This window comes from Scophthalmus maximus, chromosome 17 (assembly GCF_022379125.1).
Source record: "Scophthalmus maximus strain ysfricsl-2021 chromosome 17, ASM2237912v1, whole genome shotgun sequence".
Classification (NCBI taxonomy): domain Eukaryota; kingdom Metazoa; phylum Chordata; class Actinopteri; order Pleuronectiformes; family Scophthalmidae; genus Scophthalmus; species Scophthalmus maximus.
In genome coordinates this window covers 4,864,524-4,889,459 of record NC_061531.1, presented here as the reverse complement: position 1 = coordinate 4,889,459, position 24,936 = coordinate 4,864,524, and the positions used below count along the sequence as shown (strand labels likewise).

Below are 24,936 nucleotides of genomic sequence, written 5' to 3'. Positions count from 1 at the left end.
TAAAAATATTTAGAAGACACTGTGTTTACTGGATAATTGATATCGTTTTAAGGACCAGTTGTGTGATAAAACCATTAACTCACATTATGCACATGCACTGTAATATAATTTCGACATCTTTTTGCATTTAAAGGAAAAATGTTGAATCTAGTTGAGCTGGCAATATATGACTTGTTATTGAGAACCAATGTCAGCTATTTATCTAACTTACTATTCACATACAAGCTGTAAACTGTGTCACCATAGCTCATGAGTCTGGGTTTGGATTTGATAACACAGCAGCCTTTTTTATTTGTTAGTACAAAGAATGTGGTGGGTCCTGGCCCGGGGGAGGTCAGCGGGACAGATGAGCTGGCTGCAGCAGCCAGCGGCTCAGACTGGCTCTGCCCCGGCTTTGTCCTGCACATCGCACAGCGCTGACTCTCTCGGGTAAAGATACACACTGTTCAGTCCTGCTGGTGCTGCTCCTCTGCCGTAAACATCCAGGATTTCAGCGAGGCAGAGCCATTTGTAAGCCACCGTCTCTCTGCCGAATGGGGTCATGTTCGAGCCCGAGACCTTTTTTTAAATACTGCTCAGTCTTTTCAGTATTTACAGAGGGTTTCTGCCTATAATGTAAATGCAACACTTCATGGCCTTTTCATGTCTGTTGGTAGATGTAGGCCAGTGTTACATCAGACCAGCTTGCCAGGGAGTTTTGCTGGCCCCACCGGGCAAAGTGTGTCAGTGTGTCAGCTTGCAACTCCTCTCTCATTGCAGATTAGCCTCTGATGCCAAAAAAAGCGAGTTGCCCGTGGGGAATGGCAAACACAAAAGAAAGAAACAGGGCGTGCCTGTCGGGCTTCACCTTCGTCTGACGTTTTTGAGCAAATAAAATATATATATGTAAAGGTGATGAAGGTCTAAGACTCGCAATAATCTTTATGTAATAGTGCCGACCATATGAAACTGTTTCTTCAGAACATAAAATAGAAAACAAGTATGGCTCGAGTGCTGTGTTGACCTTATGTCTTCTGTTTGGTCGCTGATGATCTATCAATCTCTTATGTTGATCAGTGAGTAATGGATTATCAAACTGGTGCATATGGCTTTAAGTTTCATGATCATCATCAAATATTGCACGGATGATGAATCAGGCTGGCAAGCCTGTATGTGCTGCCTACAGGCAGTTTGCTGTGTTGACACTCACTGCTGTTTAAAACCAAAAGTCCTCGGCAGCTAGAACTGGCTGCTCACTTCAGTGTCGGTCCTGCTATGTCCGCTAGAAGTCGGTCGATATTTCATAATAATAATATAATATTTGATTTTGTGTGCATGATGCAGCGGGGAAAAAGGAGAAAGACAGGCGCTTTTCATGATTTGTCGATAGGACAACATTCTTTTTATTTTGTTTTTCCATCTTGAAATGCTCCCATCTTCCACAGTGAACATTAGTGTCTTTACATACGTATTCATGTCAAAAGGAAGCAATGGTAATGACCCACCAGACCAACCACCATCTCTAAACACCACACTATCCTTGCCTGATTCTTTTTTTCTTTTCTTTCGTCCTCGTCCTTTTCATAAAACCATCAGCAAAACCACAAACATTACTGATTAATACACACTGAAAAAAGGCGGGGGAGGGATGAGGCAAATACATGTCATCACAGACAATAGGAGGAAAGACACAAGATCGAGGAAAATGGAACAACTACTTGACGAAAAAAAAGAGGATATAAAACCAATGAAATAAACCATTACAGTGTTGTTCAAGGGCGGGGGGAACTTTACATTTATACACAAGCACCAAAAAGCCAAACGTGGTACATAGACTTCTTAAAACTGGGATCCAGTGCAGGCAATCCATCACTGCCCGCAGCAAAACTATCACGAGACAGGGATGAATACACCCTGAAATCAATAATGGAGGCACGTGGGAAAGAAGTAAAGTCTTCATCAATTCAAGCTCAGATTCTTTTTGACATTTTAAACAATGGCTCTAATCGGAGGGTTGGACAAATTAGGTAATACATTGGCTTTTTTCCCCCACAATGTCCTGTATGAGCTTTGTAAAGCTTGGTCACACTACTAAACCGAAGTTCCTGCCAGTAAATGCACAATACGTTTGGAGGGCTCTCTTCATAGGTGTCTACACAAGGGGAACTTGTTCAGAACTCAGTGCACTGTAGTGTGTTTCCATGAATGAGACTTAATTCCAAGCATCCCGTGCCTACATTATTGTTCACACTCAAGGCTACAGTATGTACTGCATCAAAAAAGGTCTGTACACATTCTCCGTCTATGTTCCTGTGGGCTTTTCTACAGTGATGGGAGTGTGGAGAAGAGGGAAATAAATACACTGGGCCAGTAAATGGTAACAAGAAGAAGAAGATATGGTTGATAAAGCTCAAAGAAACTCGAGGCTCATAGCCTGCAGCTGGTGAATTCCACCGAATATTTAAAGGCTGGTTAAAGGTTAAGAAATCCAAACATTTTAATGAGGCTCTTGCCTCAGGACACAACATGTTCTCCATTCAGTGCTGTTGGCGCCCCAGACTGGACGGCCATTTCTGTGTAAACAGGGCATTAAAAAATGATTAATGCTAAAGCTTAACAATCAAAGAGGAGAGGCATTTTAATTTGAACGGGTCCTGTAGCAACAGTAGACAATGTAGTTGTACAGTGATTGTGATTCATATTCGGATGGTCACTTTCAAAATCCTATTTTGCCATTGCAGGTCTGTTGCATTTTTTTGTTTCGTTGAATTTGTATTCAAATTTCTTTGTAAAATATATATTTATAATAGATACATATATTCATATATCACAGTAATATACAAACCAAGTGCTTAAAAAATAAAGGCGATGGCGATCTTTTGTGAAATAATGGAGATGGTCGGGGAGAGTAAGGGTTGGTAGAGGTAGGGTCTGGGAAGAGGTATGGAACTTCATATTTGTAGTGTTGGTGGTGTTGGTGCTTCTTTGGTCGAGGGGAATGTCCCCATTGTACGTTTGCATTTGATTTTATTTAAGGCAGAAAGCCATACACGTGTATGTTCGTCTACAGAAAGGTATGAAATATCAAATTTGTAGTACTGGTAAAGCTCAAAACATTTAGTGTTCCCACATTCTTGTTTGTAAGTGATTAAAATGTGCTTTTGCTGATGTACTCTGCTATATAAATTGTTGGATGACAAAAGTAGAAAAGCAGGCAGTTCCATTCCTCCTCTCATCGCATAAACAAAAGTGCTTTGTAAGTATGGAGAGGATGTAAGAAATGACAAATCTGTACAATATATACAAATATAATACAGCCCTACAAGATGTCCTGCCTTTTTGGTGACATTTGGGGGTAGGGGAGTGGAAAAGCCTATGCTTCTGTCCCAAGGGCATAAGGAGGGGATTTGATTATAGGGCAAAGGCATGATGGCAGGGTAATTCCTACAGAAGAAATTGTGTCTTTTATTACAAGTCCGAAAAGTGAATGTCACTTAATCTCTCCTCTTGTGTCGCCGACCACCTGTCTCCTTTTTCCCACTCTCCTTCCTGGCCCCCTGCCCTGATGGCGCCTGCTTACAGGCCCCACCTGGGCTCTCTCGCTTAATGTCCTGTGGCAGAGTCAGGGCAATGTAGGGATGCTGGGGCAGAGGGGGTGGTGTGGCAGAGGGAGGTGTGGTTGGGGACTCATGGCCAGAACAGTTGCCACCACTGCCGCTGCAGCTCCCAGTGCTCATGGCCCGGTGTTTGAGTCTGAGTTTGTGGGGCAATGCTGTGCCCTTCACCTCTCCCTGGTGATCCCGGCCCTGGGCCTGAGCACAGCCCTGGGAGGCGGGCAGAGGTGAGGCAGGGTGGTGGAGGCTGGTAAGGTGTCGATTGTGGTAGCTGCCCATGTCTGAGCAGGAGGAGGAGGGGGACTCTTCATCATCTGTGGAGGCGTCTTTGTCAGAGCTGCGGGGATCTCCATCACTGGATGAGGTGTCCTTGCTCGAGGAGCTTGATTGGCCTCGGTAGTAAACCTCATTCCTGGGCCCGCCTTCGTACGTGAGCACAGGTGGCTCCTCGTCGTGGGCACTGAGGTATAAATTTTGAGACTGCTGGAGATGGTGGTACAGGTGGGATTGATTGACCTCCTCCGCTTGTTGGTGGAGGAGCTCTGCAGACGAATCTGTCTCCTGCTGGTGCTTCTGGGGAAGTGGGCAAACTCTGTACACCTGTATCTCTCCAGCCTCATTGTGGCTTTCTGAGAGCTCATATGAAGGGGAGTCTAATGTCTTCCTCTCCAGCTGTTTTGTCACCTCGGCCAACGTCTCTGCAGGGCTCCCTGTAATGGACTGGGGCAGTCGACTGACACTTGTCTGGCTGCCGCCACTGCTCTGCTTCTGAGCTTCCAGCAGATCCATGTCCCGGGGCCTTGTTAGGGTGTCCACAGGGTAGGAGGCACTGCTGGAGCCATACAGAATAACGCTCCTCTGGGCAGAAGGTGGGTGAGGGGCAGGCTGGCTTACAGTGTTGATGGTGGCAACAGGCTCCTGATGGGGTTGCTGTTGTTGGTGAAGGTGGAGTTGCTGCTGCTGCTGCTCTTGTCTTTGTTGGCTGTGGTATGCAGCCTCCATCTCCTGAGAATGCTGTTGGATCTGGTGGTGAGTGGGTACAGAGGCCAGGCCGCGGTGGATGTTGAACATGATCTGGGTCGTGGTGCCATCGGCAATGTCCATCTCCAGCCGGTCACCTTCCTGTTTGATCTCAAAGGGCATTGGCTCGGGGCTGTCCCTGGAGGAGGCGTCGGACATGTCAGAGAGGGACCCGCGTGGGGAGTATTTCACCAGCTGCCTGTGGCCCTCGCTGCGTCCTGATTGCTCTGTTTCTGAAGAGTCAGAGTTCATCATCACCTGAGAACCGCTGGAGTAACCACTGGAGTAGTACTGAGTAGAGGAGGAGGAGGAGGAGGAGGAGCCTCCGTTTCCTGCGTTGTTGCCCCCACCAATCTGCTGGCTCTTTTCGATATATGAAGCAGTGCTTATAAGGCCGAAGCGCAGCTTCAGCTGGAGCAGCTCTGTCCTGAGCCTCACATTCTCATCATTCAGTGCAATGACACGGTTCTCCAAAACCATGTCATTGAGACGCCGCTTCTCCCTGGAACGCTTGGCAGCCTCGTTGTTCTTGCGACGTTTCTCCCAGTAGCAGGCGTCCTTCTTCTCATCAGAAATAAACTCACGCTTTCGCCTGCCGCTCATACTGAGTTTGGGTTTGATGAGGCGTCCCATGCGAGCTGGAGACCCTTGGACAGAGGGAAGAGACTCTTCATAACTGCTGTAGGTCTCAAGGCAGTTATGGTTATTCCCTGAGTTCTTGTTTAATGTCTTAAGTGCTGAAGTCAGATTTTCCATTCTTGTTTTGTGGCAGCCAGTTTGAGCTGGTGCTTGAGTGACAGCGGAAAGAACCAGTTTTCAAGGTCAAGTGGAGGCGGGACTAGCGTCCTAGATCTCCACACAAACAGCAGGATGTAGGTCGTCCTGTCTACCTCAGCGTGTCCGTCTCCTGGGGAGCCTCGCTCTCCCTATGCCTTTCTCTCTTCTCTTTGCAGTTGACTGCACGATGAAAGGCTGCGGAGATCAGAACAGAAAAAAAGAATATGTTAATTCATGTGGACTGCCCCTGCTCCATTGTGCATTTTCATATCGGATTTAAATCCGTCTTTTAAGTAATCCCTTAATGATGTTTTTCCTTTCACATGCGTAGTGATCAAAGACACATTTCTAGATCTGTACCGCCTTCTTCTGCTGTTTTGACATGTCTAGCTTTTACTGACTGTCGCTCCTGACAACCAATGAAGGATCACTAGACCTCGCTGTCTGACCTCTTGCCCCCACTATTGATATACTCTGTCTGCAGCCTCTGACCCCTGACCCCGTTGCCTGGCATGTTGATGTTGACTTTTGTGATGTAATATGAGCACTGAGTTCGTTGCAAGGCTGCTGTTTTATATAATATAATATCTGAGCTCACAGATTTGAGGCATCTGAAGGGGGAAATAACAGACTTGTAATAAGAAATGACAATTGAGCCAAGTGCACAAAGTGTAACACCACAGAAATAGCATTAGTCCGATTTATACTGAGAGCCAGAAATGAGAGTGTATAGAGATTAGCTACTTTGGATTGTCTGAGTATTTGGACCAGACATAGCAAAGGGTGAGTCCGATCCAGGGCTGGTGGGGCTCCCTGAATACATTTTTGAACATTTCACACCAAAACCTCCATGAGGGACAGCCCTTTGCTCTCCTTTTAAGAAACCCCAGCTACAAACACTGTTCAAAAAGTGCTGCCCCTTGTGTGTTTTCATCCTCAGAGGAATGTGGCAGCATTGATCGCCAAAATAACTCCGTGCCAAATCAATGATGCAGGGTGAGCAGATAAGGCAGACAAAGGCGGCAGCCAGTGCAGGTCAAGGATAAAGAGGCCGAGACCGGATCGAGAGATTCTGAGGTGTGGGGGCAGCGGGGAGGTGGGGCATTTATATATATATATGTAGGTCAAGGGCCCCTGGAAAGAAGGGAGGCGGGAGGCGGGCATGAATAACATGGTTCGATAGCATTTGGGTAAAACACGAGGGTGGTCCCACAATCTCATAACTATGGCAATGTGCGCCTGCGAGCTCAAAAGCAGCAGGGAACCCCGTATAATGAGCTGAACAGGTGTGCTGCCAGACAAAACCAGTGAGATGTTGCTGCTATTCGAGCAGAATCAAGCAGAAAAGCAAAGCTTTGCTCTGTTGTGTGTTTTGTCGTGTCAGCAGCTCTATCTAGGGATGGCTATGTTGGTTTGCCTAGTATCAAACACTCAAGTATTTAAAGTTCATCATATGGGGACAAATGGTTACAAAAGTATCTCTTCGCATATGTATTGATCATCTTAATATATTTAAATGTATCCACATTGCTAAAGCAAGAGAAGATTCCATCTGATTTAACTGGTGCCAGTAAATGAGTGTTACTCAACATCCGCCCTCCTGGGTTAAACTGCATAAACAGTATGCATCTAAATATCTGAATTTGTAATCTCATAGTCTAGAAAGGGAGTTTTCACCGGTCCTGTTCTACTCTTCCCCATAATCTGACGTCATTACATAACTGCTGGCGTATCTCCCCAATGAAAATGGGTTTCAACCCAGATTCGGGGAAAATAATGAATGTTTATTGGCTCTAAAATTCAGACATGGACAATCAGAGTATGTAGGACAAATGACTTTTTAATTTCTTTTCAACTTCTCTCCAAAGAATCCTAATCTTCACTGTATAGCCACCATCTTTTTTAGAAATCAAAGAAGCTACTGTCTAAAAAAAAAAAAAAATTCCCCTCTGAATGTTTTAAGGTTATCCCCGGGAGCCTCTGACATGTGGCTTGTCGGGCACGAGAGGGAAAGAATGAGGTACTGAGAGACTTTTTCTCAGCGTGTCCCACTGACCCAGAAACTGTGGACTGGCTGCTCTCTGAAAACACAAGTCGAGCTGCCTCCTACTGTACGGCTCGCTGGAATATAGGTCAGCCGAGCTGTGAAGAGGTGAAGCAGCAAGACAAAAGGGACAGAGAGGTGGAGGATAAAAAAAAAGACTAAATAGAGATGGGAGGACAAATTGGAAGGGAGAGGCGTGGAAAATCAAGGCATTGTCTAAATAAAGATGAAGGTGAGGGAATCGATTGAGGGGGGAGCTAAAAACAAAGAAGAGGAATGGAGATGAGATTATGCTGTTGGGGCGGAAGCCGCCGGCAATTGCGACAATGTTGGTATTGCATCAATGGGAGGAATGTGTCGCCCGTAGCAACACCAAGGGGGGGAAACAGAAGAGGCAGCCAGTCATATCAGACTTTGTCTCCCTCGCTCTGAACCAGTGGCTTGACATGGCCAAGGGTAGATGGTAAGAATACAAGGGTTTGTCACAGAACCAGGGTGACTGACGTCAGCGAGTGCATATATTGCATATCTCTCCTCTCGACACATGAGCAGACTCTCATGTTTAATTAACCCACAGCACTTGTCTGTCTCTCCCTCTGTTGCACCCCTCGGCGTTCAACCATGTGAATGAGTCCGAATCACACAGGTGCTTGGAGCACCCAGCATCCCCGAGATGCTGAGCGCCACGAGCAACAGAAACACTGCGAAATATATCCCTGCTGGGGGAAAAAAAACATCCCCATTTTCCAGTCCAAATGCACAAAACACGCCCTGCTGAAAGCGAGCTAACCTGCCAGTGTGTGTTGCAGCCCCACTCCTCCGCGCACTTTGCCTTGACCTAGATTACTGTTTCCAGTTCATCATATAGTCTTCACGTGTCATCACCAGGGCCTCTGTGGCACTTGTGGAATGATCGCAACGCCAAAGAATCCCGAGTCGCACTCGCTCGCGCGGCCGCAAGTCTAAATGTGGCGGCGAGCTCTGGAAACAGTGGACTGAGTTCAAAAACCCCCGGCACGTGTTCCTGCGGAGCATTTCAGGAAATGGGAGCACGTCTAAAGTAAAGGGGGAAGGGGTGGGCGTGCTTCAGAGAAAAGGAGAATGATGAAACTGTTGCCCCCTCCTTTTTTCCTCCTGGGAAGAATGCAATATATGGCACGTGGTGCAATGTTGGAGGGGTCATGGGTGGGGTCTGCTTGAATTCCAAATCTGAGAATCGACTCGCTTCCCATGAAAAAGGAAAAAGGGGTAAGGGGGGGGGGGTGTCATGCCGGCAAGGCTGAGTCCTATCTGAGCTAGATCCTTGTTCCATGAACACACAGCCACATCACCCCTCTCTCCCTGGAAAGGGGAGAGAGAGAGAGTGACTCAGTCCATGTGTTGCACCAGTCACATGTGCTGCCTTGGCCTACTAAATGCTGTAATTCGCCTCTGGGCTGGCTGCAAAACCGCAGCGCAATAACAAAGCACGGCCCTCATCTTCTCTCGTCTTACATGCGCCAGGAAACCCCGAGTAAGTCGAGAGGCCACAAAGTGGGACAGGATGGAAACCGCTCCACGAACCCCCCCCCCCCCCCCCCAGGTTTTTATTTAGTCGCTATAGAGCAGGACTTCAATCAGACCTTGAACGACCACAGAGCAGTTGTCCACGACAGTGATGTCACACAGGCTTGAAACTAGGCATCTCATTGTTCCCGCATGCGTTGCCTGGTTTCTTTGTTATGGCGGGCGAGTATGTATTTTTGGTGGAGTTTTTGCTTCTGCTTTTCCAGCCCAACCCCCCCCCCCCCCCCCTCCCTCCTCCCACGGGCCTAATGTGACCTACATTCATCGCTGGCACACAGACCCAGTGTGCGCGGCGCTGCACAAGCCACAGACTATGGGTTTCCGCCGATTGCATAATCCCCCCCCCCCCCCCCCCGTTTCTTTAATCCATTTTAATTATTTAATTCATTTATTATGCAACCTCCATAACCTCCCCAGCGAGTCCTGTGGGCTGCATAGGGATGCGCCATCCACAACTTATTCGATGCGTAAAACGAGGGGAGACACGCTGTCCTGACACTTTAAACAAGAGCATCATCTGAAGTGGATGTCTTTACGCTGCCCCTGTGTGTGGTGAATCCTACGGATGTAAACTGTTGTTGCACGTGATGCATTAAAACATGCCATTGAAGGAAAGCTGCAAGGGAAGGAGGAGGAGGTGGAGACCCACGTGCTGTGTAAAGACCACAAAAGCCGGTATGGAAAAAAAAGCCAGGATGAGTCCACCCCCCCCCCCCCCCAAAAAAGGAAAAAATATATGTATATCACAAAAATGTATGCGAGTTATGACAACATTCCCACCACTCCGCGTTACGGCCGCTCAAGTTCAATTTCAGGCCGTAATGTAGTGTTGTCAAATCGTCTCCTTTGTGTCATGCGGCGTTGGCACAAAGCGCCCAAAAGAGAAAGAAAGGGAAAAAAGAAAGAAAGCGATCACTTATCATTCACAATGAGCAACACATTGTGAGCAATGTGTTGCCCCGCGTGCCTCCTTTGTTGCGCTGTCTGACAAATCGCCATCGTGCATATTTAATCGGACCCCCTCAGTCATCCGAGGATCCAAAATTGTGCCCTGAAATTCACCCGCCGTCCCACAGTATACACGCGACCCACCCCCCGAAAACCACCCTTCAAACCAGAATACACAAGACACAGTGAACAGGGCTGACCGGCAACCCACAGTCACACACGTCTGACCCACGTCTGATCCAGATGTTCCTGATGCGCACCTCACCTCGCGGCGGCGGCGGCTGCCCTCACCGGCGGAGCCCGTGAACGCCACCATTCTCCATCCTTTCTATTCTGAGGTTCAACACCAGCGAGAGAGAGAGAGAGATGCACGAGTCTGACGGACCGTCCCAAAGAAGTGTCCGGCACGGGAGGACGCTCCTGTCGTCGTTCGCTGCGCTCTGCGCTCTGCGCCTTGTGCCTTGTGTTGTGCTCCTGTGCGCAGACTGGCGCGTCTGCGAAAGGGTTAACGCAGCCGAGGGCTGCACAGCCGCGTTAACCTTTACAAAGAGCTGCTACACGTGACGCGCAGAAGTGTGCCCTCGGAGTTTGCATGGGATTTTTCCACTTGTCTGCATGTTGCCTACTAACCTAGAAAAAAAAGGAGTGCCTGCGAATTAAAAACCTGACCACTAAAAATTACATAGAGTATTTTCTCAATGTATTATGATGATGATTATATTATTATTATTATTATGTCATTGCTGCTACAACTAATAATAATTACAACAGGGCATATACCTGCACATTCAATTTAGAACAACACATGCTGCAAAAGCAGGTGAACAACTAAGCTGAGGCTGGGATAAACCAGACAAAACCCGCCCCCCCCACCGGAAAGCACCACAACAACAAATCTGTGATATAATATCACTGGGGGGTTATGGTCCAACAGCGCGGATGCGTTGACCCAGCCTCATTACAACCGTGGCACCACTCCAAAACCACATTCGCCTCCGTGCGTTTCCACCTCACCCCTTTTTTCTTTTTAAATCCCCCCCCCCCCAAAGGAATTCCATAACCTCTGGTTAACCCCCCCCTTCTCTTTCTCTCTCTCTCTCTCTCTCTCACACACACACACACACACACACACACACAACCTCACACAGACCCACCAGTCTGTCGAGGGAGAAAACCATGCGCTTTGCCTTGACATTGAGAAAAATGCACCAAAACAAAAACACTTGTGTGAGCTCCTCTCCAGAATGACAGAAGAAAATATATTTAAACAGCAGGTATTTAGTATATTCATGGCCATCCCCTATCAGATATGATTATAATTATATTATTCATTATAATAACAATAACAAGAGGGCAAACTTACCCTTTTCTTTTAAAGCTGACAGAATCCACAGAAGGTCCGGGTCGTCATGTTCGTGTCCAACAATCCTCTTTGCTCTCTCTCTCCCTGTGTATCACAGAGTCGGTCACAGACGCGTGCGCTCACTGACCGTCACTCACTAAACAGCAGCTCTGTGATTAGTGCAGGTATATGCGAGTGTTTCCAGTGCGCGCCTCATGTCATGTTTGCTCCAATTCCTCCCTCTCTCTCTCTCTCTCTCTCTCTCTGTGCATCTCCCTCCCTCCCTCCCTCCCTCTCCTGGTTCCTCCTCTCTCTCTCCGAGTCTCTAAATGTATGTTAGTAGGTCAGTTGTTGCATAACAGGACGCTTTGGGTGCCTAGTCACGTTTTTTAGTTTCTCTCTCTCTCGGCTCTGCCCCCTCCCTCCCTCTCTCCTAGCCTTCAAATCCTGTGGCGGGCGGAGCGAGACGCAGGGGGCGGCAGAGAGGGGGGAGGGACCAGGCTCAGTCAGATGAAGGCCAACGATAACCATGAATAGGTTACGACATAAGAAGAAGAAGTGATAATAAAAGCAGCAGGGCGGTCGAAAAACAAGCAGTGAGCCGAGGGATGTGAAGAAGAGCCTCATTTCCCATACGTGCAGCCTCGGCCGTGCAGACTCCATCCGAATCCAGCCTCTGACTTCTCTGTGTGTTTGTTTCCTCTGCTCTCCAAATGACTTTAAGATAAATCAATAGTTTGGGATTGGGGGGGGGGGGGGGGGGGGGACCCTCATTCACTTCCCTCGCTAAGAGTTGGATTAGAACCACCGCCATGGCATCAGTGTGTGGATCTTCCTCGCACATGCTCGTCTGTGCACTCTCACTGACTGCGAATAAATACAAGGCTGCAGCTTAGCTTAGCATGAAGACCGAATACTAATTTATTAACAATTAAACAAGTAACAGTAAATGTACTTAAGTTACACTACTCAATTGGTAAATTATTTTGATTCACATTCTAGCTGGTGGACACGACACTTTGGATCCCTAACCCTAACCCGGGAAGGGGGGGGGGGGGGGGGGGGGGTTCTGCCTTATGCAGGGGTTTCCAAACTTCTGCCAGAGACTTGCGAGCCCCTCACACAACAAGTGTTCTCAGCTCAGACCTCAGAGTCCCCCCCTCCCTCATTATTCCCAGAGATGGGATACTGATAAGCACACATACACGCACCATAATCACCTGGGTGCGCATGTTGCTTTTTCCAGTCGAGCTGTAAATCGACCCGCAGCCAACCGTTGCGTTTTCTAATGTGTCATAACCAACTTAGGGGTCACGTGGGGACAAAGACAATTGGAAGACTGGTGGTTTATTTTAAATCCCCTTGTAACTGTTATGGCTAAATTGCTTCATGTGTAATTGTTTTAAAATTCAATTTCATTCCTGGAAAACATCTCTAGGGACCATGTGGTCCAGAGTGACCCTTTAGTTCCAATGCACTAATGGACTAACTCAGGGTTTTTGGATCAATACATTACGCCCACCCCTGCAGGAAAACACTCACTGTGTTTTCAGATGTTGTGACGCAGACGTTCAGAAGCTGGGCCGGCGCTCGCGGTAACATGGTGCTATATTGTATTATTTGCAATGAGTACAAGCAACAACTGTACTTCTGTCACACTGTGTTAATTAAGCTTGTTTAAACGAGCTCCTCTGGACAGAAATGCAACCGAGGTGCAATATTTTGATTCATCTTGATCACAAGCACAAACGTGTTTGTGTGTGTGAGTCATGCCGGGAGGCACGAAGCGTCGGGTGGACATCCATCTCGCTGGCATGCAGGGAACTGGATCAGAAAGAGATTCGCCCTGTAGGAGGGCGTCAACAAATGCATTCGTGATTATGTCTTTAAAAAAGTTTTCAGGCGGCTCCCATTTACTTGTAGAGGAAGGAGGCAGTACATCCAATGCACTTGCACGCAGACATTGACAATGTAGATAATAGCGACTGTCTGCGTGTCAGATATGGCCATGTCCCCGCATCCTGCTCCGGGCACGGTGGCGGTTGAGGTCTGCTCAGTGTCCCAGCAAATGTACTGCGCCGTGCATTATCCACAGAGCAGTTCATACAGGAAGAACACACTGCCTGACTGAGTGTATGCCTCGAAGGCTGTCTGTCCTCTGCTGACGATGTGTTTGTTATCTCCGTTAATCTTCCAGGCTGTTGTATCTTTTGCATGGCAGTGGGGGAAATAAGGGTGTGTGTAAGTGAGGGTTTGTGTTGAATGAAAACTGTGAGCATTTTCCACACTTCAGCTTATAGCGCTGACATTTGTGATGCTTCAAGCTGAATGAATTGCAACAATTATTCTGTGTAATCGGATAGTTTTGTGTCCCTCATGGGTGTTGTAATTATGTGTTCTTGTGTTCGTCCATGCTCTAGTTTGTTGAATACACTGCACAACGGTCCCCCACCCCCCTCCATTCTTGATTTCGTCATCTTTTTGAATTGTTCTTTTTATACACATCAGTCCAGATTTGTGCAGCGGCTAAATCTTCTCTTTTTTTTCTTTTTATTACTGTCACTGCCATTCATTCAGAGTCCATTTAACTATATCCTGACACCACATCATCGGAGGGTAACCCCCGAATGTGTTTGAGTGTGAAATAAAAATGGATCCCATTCCTTCACATCTCTTTGTTTCCCCCCTTTAGCTGGAGGACACAAACAGCACTGAAGGAGCAGAGGCATTGGCCGTGAACTTGGATCCCCCTCCCCCCATAAAAAGACACACACACACACACTCTCACTCTCTGTCTCCGCATCACTCCCTCTCTTTTTGCACCCCATCCTTATCCCCACCCTACCCAACATCCCCACCTCCCCCACCCCCCACCTTCCAGCTATGTCTGCAAGCGTTCCCATGGCAACTGGCGCACTGCCTGCCTAGCAACAGGCTTTATCCTTTCACTGGAAGAAAAAGGGGGGAACCGAGTGGGGGGAGAAAGGGGGTTGCAGGTTTTTTTTTAATGGGTGCATGGATGTGGACGGTAGTGTAATGGCAGCATGTTGCAGTAGCCTCATTAAGTCAGGCTCCCCTCTTCGCTCAGCTCTACACCTGCAGCCGCCGCCTTGCCTCTTGTTACCTTTATGCTGCTCCTGTTATACTTGCTTGCAAAATATGTATCCTCTGCTTTGGTGAGAATTACAAGCAAGGTCAGGGTTTATATATTTTTTTAATTAAAGCCTTCCAATCAGGTAGTGTAATTACAGTACATATCTCTTTTTGTCTGAGCTTCATTTAACAGATAGAAAAAGCTATAATAAACAATTTGATGCATAAGCACATGAGAGCATCTCTGGACTAATCATGTCGAGCCTAATAATCTTCTGGAGAATTTCCCGCATCAAAATTATAATGACCTGAAATGATGACATATTTATTGTGCTAGATATTTAGTTTCTCTAAATTCAATTGACCTTTTCATACTTGAGCACCAGCCTCTTTGTGTTTCTCCCGGATACAAACAACCAAAAAATACATGCGCACAGTTTGTTAGATGCATTATATCTTGTCTCCATGCCAACTAACTTGCTAACCTTGCTAACCTGCACGAACAATAAAAATCACAATGATCCATTGCATAGTATGTGTATCTTGTGGTACACGGTGAAAGGGGGACAGTGCAGCTTGGGTGGCCACGCTTAAAGTGTTGTCTTTGCTGCCCCCTGCTGACGACAAAGCAGCATGATACAAAAACAACAACTGATTTACTGATTTTTACCTAACTGTACATTATTGTACTGAAATTGAAATGGTCACACATTGGAAAACAACCACACAAACCTTTACATGGGACTATCACCCTGTGGATTTGACGCTCTCCGTCCTTCCTCTCCAGCTGCTCTCATTAAAGCTCTTTCTCTGTGTTTCGAAGGTCTTTAATAGAACGGATGAGTAAAATTCAGGCAACACCCACTGTCTCCGTCTCTGACTGTGTGGTTGTCAGACTGTCTGGCCTCCTGCAGGAGGCGAGAGAGGGGAGAGACACCCGCCAAGCGCGTTACTCACCGCCTGCATTTGTCAGCACTTTGTCAAGTCAAACCTCACCCCATCTCTTGTTTTCTTCTCACTTATTCTCAAATTCACCCAACACATTATCCGTTATCAGAGAACTTGCAGCTATGCTAAAATGAGCAATTTGGTTTGGTTGCTTGATGCTATAAACAGTAATGTATGCTGGCTATGGTACCGTTTCAAAAAAAGTTTGTCATATTCAAAAAGTTATATGGTAAAAATCAAATCTGCAGTTGCTTTTTAATTCTGACTTTTAAATCCTTATACATATGTATATATATAGGTCAATCTCCAAGAAACCCCTACAATTCCCATAATGTAACTCAGAAGCAGCTTTCATTGGACCTTCCTGCGTCATAAATGTGGAGATAACCATTCCACCTCCACTGTTCACGTTGGTAGCGGCCGCTCTTCTAAAGCCCCAAGCTGAGATAACGCCCCGATGATATCACAATGACATCATCAGGGTTGTTTTTGCAGTGCCACAGTTTCTCCCTGGTTGTGACGGCTAAACCGGACTTCACTTGTAGAATCGGTGACACCCCCCCCCCCCCCCTCAAGGTTTTTCTCAGGTAATCATCAACTCACCGCCACGCCATGCTGAATCTGTCAGATTTATTTATTATCAATATGAAAATGTAGAGCGAGGCAAGAGTCGTCACCTCGGCACAGATGACAAGAGACCCACAAGGGTGATGTGAAACACCACAAAACAGCATGTTACACCTACCGGCATGAAAAATCAAACACTCTTTGGAGGTGACATAATGCAGTGCACATAAAAAGTGACGATAAAACAAGCCTTAGAAACCTTTTTTTCAAGACTAACGGACGTTCTGACGTCTAATAACTTCATGTCTGTGTGGTTTCTGTCTGTCACTGCTGTTTGAGCAGCAGTGAATCACACCACTCTTAATTACAAAGCTTCACACATTTCCTCCGTCATTGCGTGTCGGCAACCCGCTGATCTCTAATCAGTTTCAATTTCCATTTGTATTTAATTAATATTTCCAATCGCCACAGTCTGTTGTCTCTAAGTAAAGATAGGCTGTGTTCCTTAGGCTTGTGTTGTAATGATGTGATGTAAACAGCTTTGTGTTGTGTGTTTTCAGTTGTCACAGTGTATTGAGTTGAAGCACAGTTGTACTGTAATACATTTAACACCACATAGATAAGATAAGACTCCCCATCTGATCTGAGCCACACCGACCAAGTAGTTGTTAGACAGCAGGTTATGAGATGAATGTTTAAAGACATTTATTACAATATAATACAATATATGAAATAACAACAACACATTGTTAGACTTGAAAGTTGACTTTCAACCAGTGCTCTTAGATATCTGCGTGGTCCTCTCTTTGTGCTGAATGTCAATGCTCTTAACAGTCATTTTGCAAACTCGGCCTGGCCCCACCAGACTTGGTCCTCAGTTGACTTTTCCCATGAGCTGCTGCGTGAACAGCTTCTTCAGCTGAGCCACCTCCTCGCTGAGAGAGTTGAGCTGACACTTCAGGTGCCTGTTATCGTGCCCATGCTGGACCTCCGTTGGTCCCTGCACGAGCGGAGGCTGGAGGCCGTAGCCGGCAGCAGAGGCTGGGCACTGGGGGGACTGTGGCCCCCTCCGGCCCTCGTCCCCCTCCAGCTGCTGGAGCCAGGGGCCCGCGCAGGGCCCTACTCCCGTTTCACCCGAGATCAGTCCTTTGGCGGTCTCTCTCGGACCTTCCCGTCCCGCTGCGGACGGCGTGGGATCGGTCACGTCGCAACTCCCCGGCGTCTTGAACCGCAGCTTGTGAGGCAGGTTTATCATCGCCTCGGCGTGGTCCAGCTTCCCTCCGGTGAGTCCCGCTGTGTGGTGGACATCAGCGGGGGAGTGGTGGAGATCATAGGCCAACTCCTCTGCCCTGTGTGGTGATAACTTCCCATGATCGCTCAGCCGGTCTTCAAAGAAGATGGGGCTTCCCACACTGGACCCACCTGGCGTAGAGAATCCGGAGTCCTCTGATGTGTGGCCTGCATCTCTGGAGCCCCGGGTGCTCAGCTGGCCGGTCTGGTTGTTGGGGTGTGAGGCTGAGGAGCTGGGGGGGCCTTCGTCCCCTACGTGGATATAATAGTGAGGAGTCAAGGTATGAGCGTTGTGCTGAGAAGCTGTGGTGAGGGGCAGAATGGGAGCGTTGGAGGGGTCTTTGACCAGGCCAAAGCGGAACTTCAGGGCCAGGAGCTCTGCCCTGAGACGAGCGTTCTCCTCCAGCAGGGCCAGGACCCGACCCTCCAGGACAATGTCATTCACGCGGCGCTTTTCCCGCGACCGCTTCGCCGCCTCGTTGTTCTTCCTCCTCTTGTCCCAGTAGCCCTCATCCTTCTTGTCGATGGGGATGAACTCGCGCTTGCGCCGGATGCTGGACGCGGGGCTCTCTTTGCGCTTGACGGCGGAGCTGCGGCCCAGGAGGGAGCGGGCCAAAAGGCTGCTGGAGGTCAGGATAGACACCGCTTCGTCTGTGAAGGACTGAGGCCCGTCTCGCCCTCCTCCCCCTCCGCCCGGAGTCACCGGCTCCAGTGCCTGGAGCACAGGCGCATCCTGCTGCCCCCTCAATTGCTGGGACTCCTCCTCAAACATCCTGTCTGCCACAGGCGCCTGAACGAGCTGTTCGTGTCTGCTGAGACTGGAGGGAACCGCTGCGTGGTGCTCACTGCACTCGGGATCTCTGGGAGGAGAGGATGCAGCACTAGTGCCACCTAGTGATCAGATGTAAAGGAGAGGGAGGATTTAGTGGTTATGCAAGGACCATTACAACACAGTATTATGTAAGGCCATTACATCTCCCCGATTAAACCGTGGGACTTGGAATGCTCGAATGTGGGACAAGGTGTCCTCTTAATATAAATCGGCCGAACAAGACTGTTGGCGTGAGTGTGACGCTCACAGCTGCCTCCTTTAAAAACAAGAAGGACTCAGTCTGTCACTGTGAGGCCTTAACCTGTTACGACCGTGACCTATATCTGGTTTTAGTGTAGTTTGGGACCTTAAAACCCCCCATTTATGGGTCAATGTTTTTGGTTGTTTCCTGTTCTGTTTTAAGCCCATTTAAATCATTTATCCGGTCTGACTTTTGTTGTGTTTTATTTTCCACTTATGTCATCATGTCTGACAGACTGGTCACTGTGTCAGAGCTGACCCGATCTCCACTCGGCATCACTCACATTTCAGATTTACGGACAATCGACGTACTCATTTATTTTGACCGACGTAAAGTTGCCACTTCTGTCTTGGTATAATCTACTTTATGCATGTACAATTAAAGAGGAACTTTTTTTTTTATTTGTCTCCACGAGCGAATGGATTGTTGTTGGGAGTAAAACAGAATGTGACACCCCCCCCCCCCCCCCCCATACTCCGGAGCATCAGTCTAAGAAAAACCAAAACCTCCTAAAGAAACTCAAGTTAAAAATAAGTCAACGTTTTGAAATGTTAAAGTTATACAACAATGCCAATGCCGTCATCCATCGCCGCCAATGTCGGTACTGTATATTTAGCGCACGGATCTCCGCGGTTGAAAAGAGGGATACCACATTTTAAAAACCAATGTTCTGACACGAGGAGAAGTGAATAGAATGGTTACCTCAGAAGAACGATCGGCTGTTCTCTCTCTCTGTGTGTCTCTCCCCGCTGCGGCGCGTCTCGTGTGCGTCGTGGCACAGGTCCGGTGGCACAGGTCCGCTCCGCTGCGCGCTCTCGCTCCGCGTCGTGACCGCTGTGGCGCACGCTGCTCTCTGCTCCACTTGGATTGCGGGCGGCTCCTATTTGTAACGTCGGGTTCAGCCCGGGACGGTCCCTATCCTCGCTTGAACCAGCGGGGGTTTGGGATGTGTTTTTTTTTTTTTTTTGTTGCCTGAGAGCGCCTCCTCCCCCTCTGTGACCCCCCCTTTACAATCCAAAGAGAAGCTCCTATCCGCTTTCACAACATCGCTGTTCATCATCATCATCATCATCATCCCCAGCGCCATCTGACCTCCGTAGCCCCGCCCTCCCCGACAGGATACCTGTTAGATAATGCCTCTCCCAGGTGCAACGAGGCGCTTTCACCTGTAGTGGTTCACATGTGCTTAGCCTTAAAGTCCTGATCAGGAGATTTACAGAACTAAAACACAAAACACAAAACAAAAGTCAAGTTAGCCTGAAGAGAGTGTGCAACCCGGCAGAGCCTGGACTCGATCAGATAAACCGCTCTCAAGACAGCTTTAGACCCAATGGCTTCACGAACTCTATGAGAACTGTTTAAGAGCTCGAGGCCGCTGCGTGACCTGTTTCAGAAGCCGCTGAACAATGGCGTGTTACCTCGGTTGCACTCGGTTGTTTGACTCAGAAAAAAAACACGATTAAACACAACAGGCTCTCCCCTTTTACTGTGATTGGCGTCAACTGTATTTGGCCGCAGCCCTCTCTAATAGCTAATTTGTCTCATAGGATCTCTGCCGTTGCAGTTATATTAGCACATTTTGTTAACTTTAACACGGAGGTACCAAACTTATCATATCATCTTGTAGGATAACATATTGTACAGTTGTCTGGCTGGGACATACCCTTGTTCATACACGGCTCATATAACATACAAAACATGAAATATGTTCCTGTTTGGTTTAATAAAAAAGGGGTGAAAACGGCATTTGAATTAGTTAATGAAAATACATTTTATTTATGGGAACCTTTCATGACACCCAAGGACACCTTACATGTACACATGATAAAAAAACAAATAGATGCAACAGTAAAAACTGACCAGACATAGATACAGAGCAATAAACAACAACAGACTAATAGAATCACAGGTAAATACTAAAACATTTATAACATTACTAAAATGTTAGATGAGCTTAATTGATTTATTAAAAAAATATATATATTTAATCAAATTAACACAGACTAATATTCCACCATACAATTACTTGTGGCACAGGACTTAATGGGAACTTGAGTGGCGACAATATACTGCACGGAGAGCAGTGGGGCAAGTTAATCTGGTCATGTATGTAACCAGCAGGTTTTTAGGAAATTTGTGCAGTGATCGGATCCTTTCTGGGAAATCGTTAGGGAAGTGCAGGACTCTTAAAGAGGGCCCTGAAGGTAACACAGAGATTCAGCGAGGCCAGACCGCTGCTGTCTGGGTTGCTACTGCGGCAGTCTGCAACCCCTGCAAAATTATGTAATGTGTCACACACACACACACACACACACACACACACACACATACATGCATATACATTTCACAGCAAATAACAGATAGTACATCACCACGATTTTAACCAAACAACACGTTTTAAAACCTGCGTGTTGGTTTCGACGGCCCTTTGATGGTTGCAGATGTCGACGGTCGGTCCACATCTTTATCACTGTAGTATCCCGTGCGTTACGTAACATCTGACTACTCGTTACCCCTATGTGTGACTGGTCCTCAGCAGCCCCCTTTGATAGCACCAAGACTGTACGTGGGCGAGGGCTTCAGCCAGAAAGCCTCAGCTGACCTGAACGGTAAACACTTTGCAGTGCAGTTTGTGTGCAATGCAGGAGGCAAACGAACTGCATGCACTGTATCATATCACATAATGTAAACCCCCTGAGCAAACGTGTTCAGGTCGACCGGGAGATACACTCCGGACCCCTTTGCCCCTCACTGTTTGGCCACCTTTGCTTTCTGATAGATACCGAGGCCGGTGCCTCTACAGGCTCAGTACAGTAGAGGCTCTAACGTTCATGTGTAATTTTCCACAAAACTGTTGCGCAATAGACAACATGCTCCCCGCCTTTTGATTCCATTATTTAACTCGTAATGGGTTGTTAGCGGTGATGACAGAAGCTGCTTGCCAATGTCGGTGAAATGCTACTGACAATTCAGTTTTTATTAAAAAAAAGTTATAGGGAAGTTTAATTATATGCTTTTTTCCGTCTGATTTTGTAACTCAGACCATAGAGTAGTGTCAATCTTCCCATCTAACTCTCAGCAAGAATGCAAATAAGTGCATTTCCCAAAAATGTCTACGTCTTCCTTTACTATTCATTAACTGTCAGTAGCATTACAACGGCCTTCACCAGAACATATTAGAGTTAGTCATGCTTCCTGAAAATATTCATCAATCACGATGTTAAAAAATGTAGTGAAAGGACAGTCCTGAATAAGTCCTTTAAAATCACTGCGACCACAGATGTTATTTCTGACATATTGCTGTGTGCACGTATAGTTTGTCTCGCAAAATTCCACTTTTTCAGTTTTGTGCTCAAAATAATGTGAATCCGGTTTGTGTTGTGACTGATGCTTATCTGATCTTATCACATTTCCACTTACTGAACGTATAGAACATTGTCTGCACCCACACAGTCCCTCTATCTAGACAGCTGCTTGAAGTACATGAAATCATGTGACATCGGCTAATCTGCCGGGCCAGACCACTGCCTCCAGGCACACTCGGAAATTATTGATTGCCAAATCACATTAGTGGAGAGGTGGCTTTGTAACCGGTAGGTCGTCAAAGTGCCATGAGATCGCTTTGTAAAAATAATGACGAACACTGAATCGCAGCGAGTGAAAACGTGGATGAGACTGTGAAAGTGCAGATTTAATTAACCTTAGAAAAGACCCTCTCTGTTATAGCAAATAACTATAAATACTCTCCCACAACTTTGTCCATAAGTTGAAGCTTTTACTATTGAGATTCTGTAGACTCTTCTTCATTGAATTACAGCGGAGCGATATTTCTCTGTGGAGGTTGCTTTTCATTTTAAATCATCAATTACTTCTCTATAACCGAGTCTTTGGAGGCACTGGAAGAATGAAAAGGAAGTCAGCAACATTTTAAAAATATATACACCAATAGAGGGTTTAATGAGATGATTGTTATTTCTGGTGTTGAATAGATAGATCTGTTTTCATTTTATACAAGTACAATTGCACAAAAATAAGTTTGACTTATGCAACAGGAAGTGAGTTACACCATCCATCTGGTTAACAGTTCAGCTTATGAAATATGTGTATGTAACACATCTACTTAAGAAAGTGGTTTTGCCTAAGGTTGCGTTGGCGTGTTGCACAAAAGGACGTCTATGTGTAAGATGTTCACAAAAAGAGTGGAGTCAAATCCAGCTAAAGCGGCATCTGGGGTCGCTCTTATTCTTTTTTATCTGTACACACATATCATTGCCTTGGCAGTTTTGTTTTTCTGCTCCGAGTGGTGTTACCCAATACCGGGTATCAGCATGTCAGCGAGGACTGTGTTGCAGTCAACTGACTTGGTAGGAAAACAACATAGTTAGAAGGAACCACATGAGTTCGACAAGTTCGAGCTGAATTCTTGACATTCTCGCGGGGGCTCTTATGGAACAGCTCACCTTGTGAGCGTCGACTCGCAGGGAAAGAGGGGCAGGCGACCCCTGAAAACAGAGCATGTGGTCTCCGCTGGAAAAACATCTCGGCTCTCGAGGGAGCTGGAGAATATCAACGGTCACAATGTGAGCTGTCGATCACGCCTGAACGTTACACACAAAATAAAGGACAGCATTTATAGGAGAATAGTTAAACGATGATGATGAAAGATGACATCTCCAAGTTCAGAGTCAAATTCAGTTTGTAACACAACACTTAAAGACAAAGTGATTTAAAATGTAAAAACTGCTATGACTTTTTTCCTAGACTGGCTTCATGGGTAAATGTTGTATGTACAGGCACTGTTGCCTGTACATACAACACATTCCTGGATTATGTTTTTTCAGTATAGCTTTTTGTTGTTGTGATTTTACTCCACTCGGTATGACGGAACGACGGGGTAACCACTGGGCCAAAAACCACGAGGTGTACGTCTGTCGCTAGCACGTCTCTCAACGTGTCGGGGAGTGATGTTTACAAACTGCACACAGTGTTGCGTGGTGCGGTCTGCACCATTTGTTTGGTTTCGATTTACAGGAAAATGAAAACCCAGATTTCTTTCTATGCACACACAGAACCGACCTACAATTACAATTCAATACATACTGTACGTATACGCTAGTAGAGTTTCTAGTGATGAAAAATGATATCTCATATATAATTAATCTGTAACAGTTCTGATCGTCAAGGAGTAATTATTTTGTGTGCAAAACTGGCTCTTTGTCTGAGTCTTAACATTATATTACAGCTCATGTACATTTCCCCTATCAGCGGTAATAGTATAATTCTTTGGTTTTTGGATTATTTGTTTTCGTAGCAGTAAATGTATGAATGTTAGAGGTTATAAAACATATAGTTTCCTGGCGGCCGAGCAGTACACACAACTGTTTCCAACATGAACATCTACGTAAAATGGCTTTCACATGTGATGGCACAGCCCCAGACAGTCTCATATTTTACGTCCTGGCTTTCTTCATAATTCATCAGCTCCCGGGCGGATCATATCTGGGCAGCAGGATGGATATAAATATCTGTGCCCTCCTGTGTGCGCCAAGTAGGTGGCAGAGACGAGACGAGCGACAGGACTGTTTACACCAGCTGACCGGCTTCACAAAAAGAGCCACTGCGAGTCAGACAGACAAACAGCTAGGTGTTAGCCGAAGTTGACGGGTAAAGGCGTGTTACGTAAAGTTCCCCTCCGGCACGAGCTTGAAATACACTCTGAACCAGACCACAGGGGGAGTCCGGAGAGGAGGACGGGGACGGGGAGGTGGCCGTCACTCCGCTGACACAGTTAGCTGCTGCCGGAAGGAGGTCACAACAGTGTCACCTCAGCAACACATCCTCGGATCCTTTTCTCCAGCTTGCGTTTTATTTGGTTTCCACAAACCTTTTTGTCATATATTCCGACTCTATATCCCCACGCTCCACTGCGCCTCCTTTGCGGCGTCCTTGCTTCCTCTGAGTTTTCAATGCAGCATGATGTTATCTTAAATAAACATTTTGTTCATATTTACTTTCGTAAATCCCTCTGCAGTGACACAGTGTGCTGCAGCAGCAGCAGCAGCACAGTGTATCGTCAAAATCTATGCGTCAGCTTGGCCTCATTTTCGCCTGCCATGTAACGTTATCTAATGTGATAACAATCAGCCCCAGTCCACCGGTATTATGAAAGATATGAGGAGCCGCGCTCACATTGTCAGTAATATTAGATATTAGCAAACACACATGGAGTTTTTTTTTCTCTTGTGCCTGTACATGTTTATTCGTTATTTATATTACTTTATATATTCTTGAGCCAGCATTTTTTTAAGTCTTCTATTAAACCCTTTGCTTCGTATGTGTGCTTGTGATTGAAGGCTTTATAAATTAAGTATGATTTAGTGATTTATTGATGTTTACCTAATCACAGTTTGGCTCCGTCCAATGGTTACACCAACCAGCACCTCTAAAGCTCAGTAACTCTTAACACCTCGGTTCCTGTTTGTACGGTCCGCACCGAAACAACATGGCTGACCGGCCCCCGGTGACCGTGCCTGGCACTGCAAAGACCCAGTGTGTCATTTTCCCTCTCTCCACTGATTCAACAAACGAGATTTGTGAGCGCTTGCCTCGTCTGGACAGTAAACATGATGGGGATGCACCGGCAGCTGGTTGGCTTGACTTGCTTTAGTAGTAGAG

General features: G+C 46.7%; 3 protein-coding genes across 7 annotated transcripts in view; 1 reads left to right on the top strand and 2 right to left on the bottom strand.

Moving 5' to 3' along the window:
• plppr2a (phospholipid phosphatase related 2a) overlaps positions 1-24,936 on the top strand; it is a 143,777-nt gene that overhangs the window by 20,334 nt on the left and 98,507 nt on the right. The window lies entirely within an intron of this gene.
• Positions 1,350-11,552, bottom strand: LOC118288206 (nuclear factor interleukin-3-regulated protein-like). Of its 3 annotated transcripts, none has more exons than XM_035614030.2 (2): positions 11,312-11,552; positions 1,350-5,585 (listed from the first exon to the last, which is right to left on the bottom strand). In XM_035614030.2, the coding sequence occupies exon 2, from the start codon at positions 5,367-5,369 to the stop codon at positions 3,474-3,476; it is 1,896 nt and encodes a 631-aa protein (XP_035469923.2). In that variant the 5' UTR covers positions 5,370-5,585; positions 11,312-11,552; the 3' UTR covers positions 1,350-3,473. The 3 variants fall into 3 exon arrangements, with proteins under 3 accessions (XP_035469923.2, XP_035469925.2, XP_035469924.2); XM_035614032.2 differs by lacking the exon at positions 11,312-11,552 and adding an exon at positions 10,209-10,767; XM_035614031.2 differs by lacking the exon at positions 11,312-11,552 and adding an exon at positions 10,214-10,767.
• On the bottom strand, positions 15,948-19,281 carry nfil3-6 (nuclear factor, interleukin 3 regulated, member 6). The gene is made up of 2 exons (XM_035614038.2): positions 18,964-19,281; positions 15,948-18,079 (listed from the first exon to the last, which is right to left on the bottom strand). Exon 2 carries the CDS (start codon positions 17,958-17,960, stop codon positions 16,773-16,775), a length of 1,188 nt encoding a protein of 395 aa, XP_035469931.2. The 5' UTR covers positions 17,961-18,079; positions 18,964-19,281; the 3' UTR covers positions 15,948-16,772.

Bases quoted from the DNA above. Each gene is read 5' to 3' on its own strand.
- LOC118288206 (XM_035614030.2), bottom strand. From the start codon at position 5,369: ATGGAAAATCTGACTTCAGCACTTAAGACATTAAACAAGAACTCAGGG.
- nfil3-6 (XM_035614038.2), bottom strand. From the start codon at position 17,960: ATGTTTGAGGAGGAGTCCCAGCAATTGAGGGGGCAGCAGGATGCGCCT.